The sequence below is a fragment of the Gadus macrocephalus genome, chromosome 2 (genome assembly GCF_031168955.1).
Source record: "Gadus macrocephalus chromosome 2, ASM3116895v1".
Classification (NCBI taxonomy): Eukaryota; Metazoa; Chordata; class Actinopteri; order Gadiformes; family Gadidae; genus Gadus; species Gadus macrocephalus.
The window spans coordinates 21,931,145-21,938,331 of record NC_082383.1 but is presented as its reverse complement, the minus strand read 5'-3'; the positions used below and the strand labels follow the sequence as shown (position 1 = coordinate 21,938,331).

Below are 7,187 nucleotides of genomic sequence, written 5' to 3'. Positions count from 1 at the left end.
CGTAGGGTTGCCAACCGTCCCGTAAAATACGGAATCGTCCCTTATTTGGCAATTAAATGTTGCGTCCCGTATTGAACCAATACGGGACGCAATTTGTTCCGTATTTCCATAAATGTCCAATACACATGTCTGTCACACACACAAATACTAAATCTAACAATAATGATCAAAACAAAACACAGGGAATACTACGGTCAGCAAAATTGTCGCGGCGGGATCTACGCAAGACCGGCTCCGGTCATCTGTGTGTCTGCGCATGCGTGTGGTGGTCACGGTTGCCTAGCGACAGACACCACACACCGGCGCTGCTCACAAAACCTGCGCCTTTTAAAAATGTCCGCTACACCCGATACTCCACCACGTCCTCAAAAGCGTAAACGCTTGCAGAAGTACGGACGTGAGTGGGAAGACGCACATCCTTGGCTGGACAGCGTCAGTGGAGATGTTTACAAGGCAAGTTGTTAAATATGTCGGCAAGTGTTTTCAGTGGCGCACGGTGGGCTGTCTGACATCAGACAGCATGCAACAGGACAGCATGCAACCTTCTTCTCTGCAATAATATCCTCTCTCTCTTTGAGGAAGTTGTAAAGAAGCTGGAGAGTGATGAAACCACCTGTGTTGAGTTATATTCCATCATGGAAAACTTCAAGCAAAAGCTCACACAGAGACGAGATTAACAGTTCTATGGCTACTTAACTAAATTGAAGCTGCAGCGTCTCCATCCACTTGATGCTGACATGGCAAGGGCAGATTTTACTGCATTCCTCAACACAGCACTCTCATATGTTGAGAAATGGTTCAACTTTTCTGAAGACTACTGGTTGTTCTCACTGCAACCTCTCTCTGCACCATGGCACCATGACCTTTACTGACATTGAGAGGGTGACCACCAAGCTCAACCTCATCCATAAAGTCAACATGGATGAACTTTATGATGAATGCTCCACAGCAAAACCCATTCTGAAGAGGCTCAAAGAAGATGCTGAAGATGAATGGAAGTCCAAAGGTGTGGCTGCCAGGTGGGTGGCTCTCTTTCGAGTAGCTGACCTGCCAAACATGCTGTCTATCACCAGACACATCCTGAGCATCCCAGCATCCACTGGATGTGTGGAAAGGATCTTCTCCAGAATGGCCAACAAATGGAGTGACTGCAGGAACAGGTGCTCCACAGAGCTCATGAGAAGTGAGCTCCTGATCACTCTCAACTTTGAGCAGTCCTGTTCAGAGTTTTACAACAGCGCTTTGAAAGACAAAGAGTTACTCAGTGCTGCAAGGAGTAACAAGAAGTACACCTGCAAAAGAAGTAACAGTTTTGAGGGGAGGAGTAATGTTGAGGGAAGGAGTAATCTTTTGCACTTTCTTTTTTTACATAAGTTTATAAGTGTTTTTGTTGTTTATTTGTACTGGTTTTTTTTGTAAAAATTTTCAAAGAGAGTCCCTATAGTTATGCACTTAAAAAGTAACATGAAGTTCTCCGTTTATTTAGTTTATATTTTAAAAGTTCATTGCTGCACACGCCACACAGAGATTTCATTCAAGATTTAATTGACTGCACTTGATAAGAGAATGTTATGTGGTAATAAAGCATTTCAAGATTTAAGTATGACTAATTCCTTTCTTGATCAACCCTTTACTAAAAACACCAGCACAAAATAAAACATACCACTGCTGCGGGCGCCCCGCCCCACAGGAGTCGGGCCCGTGGTGGGCGTCCCTTATTTTAATTTCTGAAAGTTGGCAACCCTAGTGGCAACCCCGATCCAACGGAGGAGTTCGAGCCCCGCCAGCGCCCTCTCCGCGGGCAGGTAGTCAGGGGGAGATATGTGCCGCTCGGCGCAGCGATGCGGGAGGGAGCATCGAGCGCACCCGCGCAATCACGGAGATGCGGAGCACCCGGCGGAGCAAGACAGCGGAGGGGACTTAACGGCCGCGTGGACACCAGTCAGGGGAACGCGACCGAACGGGAAAGACGCAGTGGGTGGAGATTACCCGAACCCCCGCTAATGCCAATACCAATACGCTTCCCCCCAGGACTAAGCCGCCGAAGACGCCGGGGATCGAGACCCCGCCCCCCGCAGCAGGACCAGACCCGGCGCGGTGTCCTTTATTCCCAGACCAGGAAGAACCTGAGTTCACTCCTTTGTTCCTTTTTTTGCATGAGTGGTTAACCGAAATAAACGAACGTTAACCTACGCCTTGTTTGGTCCATCTCCCCTGGAAACCTCAGCCGCCGACGATCGGGGTTGCCACAACACACACACACACACACACACACACACACACACACACACACACACACACACACACACACACACACACACACACACACACACACACACACACACACACACACACACACACGCGCCCCCACCGTCCCCGGCTTAAGGTAAACATTTTCTCCCTTTTCCACAGAAATGAAACTGAGTCAAGCGTTGAAATGTATGGTGAAGGTTAATCACTTCTGAAGACTTGGCCAACATCCTCAATCTCGTTACAAAAGTAAACTGTGTGCGGCGCGTTAATTACTGCAACTCAAGGCATAAGTTGTACTTCTATTCTAGAGAAACATCCATGGATCAGGTCACATGCATGCACCCCCACACACACACGCACACAAATATACAAGTGCATGCAAATGCCTGACACATGCATTTGCACACACACACACACACACACACACACACACACACACACACACACACACACACACACACACACACACACACACACACACACACACACACACACACACACACACACACACACACACACACACACACACACACACATTTATGGCACCCACCCCTCTCTCTTCCAGAGAAATGAAACACAGGACAGAGTATGCAGAGCTGTTGCAGATTCCTGAGTTCACGCACTGCCCGTTTTTTTAGAAGCGCTCCTTAGCTTTCATTTATCCCGTTTGGCTTCGCATCATTATCATCATCTTCTTCTTCATCATCATCTCGCTCAGTCCACCTTCTGGTGGCTAAAGATGAATGGATAGCTAGATGGACGGATGAATTGCATGAATGGATGGATGTATTGAATCAAATGTTTCAAATGTATGAAAGAGTATCTATGTGGATCTAACAGACATGGTATAAAGAAGATATGCAGCATAAACATACACCAGACAATTGATGCACGCACCCCACTACCCAAACAGTGGTAAAACAGCGAGTTATGGAGCAGATGTTAGATTAGATTAGGGTTCAGATAGATGTGTCCTGGTCGTGTCAGTGGGTCAACCCAATGCAGGTGTTCTTCTTCGGTGTTCTCTGCAGAAAAAAAAACCTTATCAGTCAATAGAGAGGATTTGCATAAAGGGAAACCGCTTCATGCACCATTTATTTATTGGACGATAGTACGCTATAGGTCAGAGTGAGTCATCTAACGAATGCCTACTCATTTTTTGGTAATGCGATTCTATTCCACTGTTTGTCCATTGATAATAGATGATACAGGGAAATGCAAACGTCTGAGCAGATTAGACAGACTTTCATTCAGTCCAATTCCCAATTATATGTTGCAATATAGCAGGATGCGTCCATGAATTGAATTGTCCTTGGCTATTCAGTGGTACCGTATTCTTTTCCAATGTGGAGTTGAAGCTGTGGGTGGGAAACACAGAATTATGTGGTTTTTTTTGGGCCACAAATTCAAACTTGAGTAACAAATCGTAAACGAAACGTATAGCTTTAACAATTTCGTCTACAGCCCCACGGATTTACGTGAAGAGCTCCCGCTGACAATAAATGCTCCGTGTTCGTCATGCTTCAGTTTCAGTTTCTCAGAAATGGGCGTGGTTAACAGATGACGTATATAAGAGCCTCGGTGCGCACTAGGCTGTCCACAAAGACACAGAGAGCAGACCCAGAGTCACCACTACAAGGCACACATCCTGCCTTGAACACGACCTGCCTGTAGTATCCCCCCCCCCCCCCCCCCCCTCCGCCCCGCCATAACGAAGGATTACCTTGAGCTGAGTGTGGACATGTGTTGACGACCACTGCGAACACAACAGCTACCGACAGGAGATCGCTGAGTACAGTGTATTCTCCGTTCTCAAGTGGGATCCGAGTGATTTTTTAACGGTAAGCCTTATCATATGGTGTGATGTGAGGTAAAAGAGAGTGCTTGTAAGGAGCGTAAGACCGATTCATTCCTGCAGCTTTGCATTGTTGCATGAAATTTGTCTTTTGCGGTCTTTGTTTTGTTGGTGGATTTTTTTAATATCCAATACATATTGACGCTGCAGTAGGCCTACAGATCATAGCGCTCCGAGTAGTTTGTGGACCAGGCGGTACTTAAGGTTAGGAACTTATCCTTGCTCTTCGGTTCGTGTTGCAAGTTGTAGGCTTTGTAGAGGGTCGGTTATGTGCGGTGTCTCGTCCATCTGTTCTCCTGAACAAACATTTTACCTGAATGATGCTTTGCACTGCAGATGAGCTGTAATCCCTCGACCCATGCAAATTGGATTATGCTGTACGTGGAAATTTTAGATTTACGGGCATGGCCACAAAGCTGTGAAATTCCCAACTCTCATGTTTCAACCTAGTAGGCCTATTTTGCTGAAGTGACAATAAAATGAGTTGGTTTTTCCTTCCATTCATTTAGGAACTTTTCAAATAACGACCAGAATCATTGTAATAACAGTAGTCTCACGAATCAAACCTTAGATTAAAATCTAAAGTCTTTCGATTAATGTCCAAAATCTGATTGCAGAATATCTCAAATCTGGGTGAAAGGAGCTTTTAACTATTGCGGGGCGTCATACTTTATTTCGACCAATCAAGTTGCTGGAGGCAGGATTCTGGATGCTCGTAATTGGCTAATAAAATAGAAAAAGTAGAAAAAAAGTGTGCGTCAAAGTTTCAAACCAACACCTTGTCGATCGGCCGCTGTAGAAATACACCTTTTCAAATCCCTATTCTGAAAGATTCATCCACAAGCGCTGAGATCTGACCCTTTCCTCCATGTTGTTCCCCCTCAGGATGTCATTGCGGTGGTCAGCGATGGGAGAGGGTTCTGAACGCCTCTCCACCGTAGGATGGTAGCTTACAGCACCGTGGAAGGCCATGGCAGCACCTGCACATCCTCCTCCTCCGCATCCTCCTCTTCCTCCTCCTCCTCCTCTTCCTCCTCCTCCTCCCGCGCTCTACCCCGTCCCGCGGGCCGTCCCCACCACTGCCCCCAAGCGGAGCAGCCCGTCCGGCCCTGCAGGGGCGACGGGGCCCCCCAGAACCCGGGACCCCAGCAGCCCGGGGCTCGGCCCAAGCCGCTCTCGGCCCTCGCCACCCACTTCCCGCCCTTCTCGTCCCAGAAGGACTTCTGCGTCATCACGGACACGGCCTCCCAGCTGGAGCGCAGCGGCTTCTACTGGGGGCCCCTGGGCGTGGAGGAGGCGCACGGCATGCTCCGGGACGCCCCGCTCGGCAGCTACCTGGTGCGGGACAGCCGGCAGAAGGACGTGTTCTTCACGCTGTCGTACCGCGCCGCGGCGGGCGCGGTCAGCGTGCGCATCGTGTACCGCCGCCAGCGCTTCGGCCTGGCGGGCAGCGAGCGCAGCTTCGCGGGGCTCTTCGAGCTGCTGCAGCACTACGCCGCCTCGCCCAAGCGGAGCCTGGGCGCCCCCTACAGGAAGCGCATGGCCACGCTGCAGGAGCTGTGCCGGCGGCGCGTCGCCGAGGCGTGCGGCGGCCGCAGCGGCGTCCTGCAGCTGCCCGTGTCCGGGATCCTCAGGGACTTCCTGCAGGAGTTCCCTTACAGCCTGTGAGGGGCGAGGTGGAGGAGGGGGAGGTGGAGGAGGAGAGGGAGGAGGAGGAGGAGGCAAGGTGGACTGCTCCGGATCCCAACAGGACCCGGACTCAGTGTCTCTGGGGAGCAGGAGACTTTGGCCGGGCTGTCAGACGGCTCAGGGGACCGGTGTGAGGATGCGCGGGTTCGCCGTGCCGTGGACTTGCGTGCCTTCCCGGGGGAGACCCGGGAGCTGACGGACGCGCCGGCAGCACGCTGGGAGGACGCTGCGTTCGGAGACCACTACAGCGGCAGGGGAACCAAGACGAGGACGCTTGAACCCGGCGCCGGGGTCCTGCGATGGCCCCTGGTTCAGTGCCCCCCCCCCCCCGCCATGGGGTCCAGTGTCGGGGCCCTTCGGGGCCGTCGTGACCCTGGAGGCGGCCCTGTTGGACTTTGATGGCCCTCAGAGGGCCACATGGAGTTGGGCCTGCATGAGCCTAAGTGACGGGGAAGTGACGAATGTTTTTTTTGTTTCTATGTTTACGACTTACTTGAACACTCAACAGAATTGTATACCTACAGTATAAGCACCTCAAACAGCCCGGGCAGCTTCCACCACCACTTTCAAGCGGTTTCAAAGAAACAGAATTAGTTGGAAACTATTACGAATAAATCAGCTTGTTGATTGTACTGTGTTAGTTTGGTGCAACGAAGGAGGGTTTAGCAAGTGGTTATTTTACGCACATAGCACCACGAAGTGGGACGTGTTTTGATTTGTAATTACTCTGAAACTAAACATGATATTTATGGGTTTTTTCATACCAAATATTAAAACTGTTATTTCATGGTTCAGTTAAAGTTGTCAGTAATGCTGTGTGTAGCTTTGTTCCGTCCGTTGTTTTATTTATTCATGTGAATTTCTAACTAACCAAGTTTGGAAGAGATACCATTATTTAGATATTTTTGTATCAATAATATATTTCAAACAAAATAAAAAAAATATATTTTCAAAAGAACCATCTTGATTGTGTTTTAACGTTTTTTGTCGCTCAGTTTATATATAACTTTTTTACACAGCTCTTTTCAATTCCATTGAATGCTCCGTTCACTTGCATGGGCCCTTCCTAACTTCCGGCAGTGAATTATATTTGATAATTCACAGATTCTAATTATAATTGACCGCTTTACTATATTTACATAGCATTACTATGATTTATTAAACAAAAATAACCACAAACACGCCTTCTGGTAGCGCAAACATCCACACCTATAAATGTTTTGTTGAATTAAGATAAGATAGACTTCATATCCCGAAGGAAATTTATCTTGGATACTTGCATCTATATGCGTACGGTTTATAATGCATACAACAATGAGCATTTAAAACACAAATCAACGCAAAAACTAGAAATCCAAAAAACATACACGTCGTTAAACAAACAGTCCAC

At 48.4% G+C, this 7,187-nt stretch overlaps 1 protein-coding gene across 1 annotated transcript; it reads left to right on the top strand.

The window, feature by feature from the left end:
- Positions 1-3,922: 3,922 nt before the first annotated feature.
- On the top strand, positions 3,923-6,753 carry socs1a (suppressor of cytokine signaling 1a). The gene is made up of 2 exons (XM_060074019.1): positions 3,923-4,094; positions 4,994-6,753. Exon 2 carries the CDS (start codon positions 5,051-5,053, stop codon positions 5,774-5,776), a length of 726 nt encoding a protein of 241 aa, XP_059930002.1. The 5' UTR covers positions 3,923-4,094; positions 4,994-5,050; the 3' UTR covers positions 5,777-6,753.
- Positions 6,754-7,187: the final 434 nt, after the last annotated feature.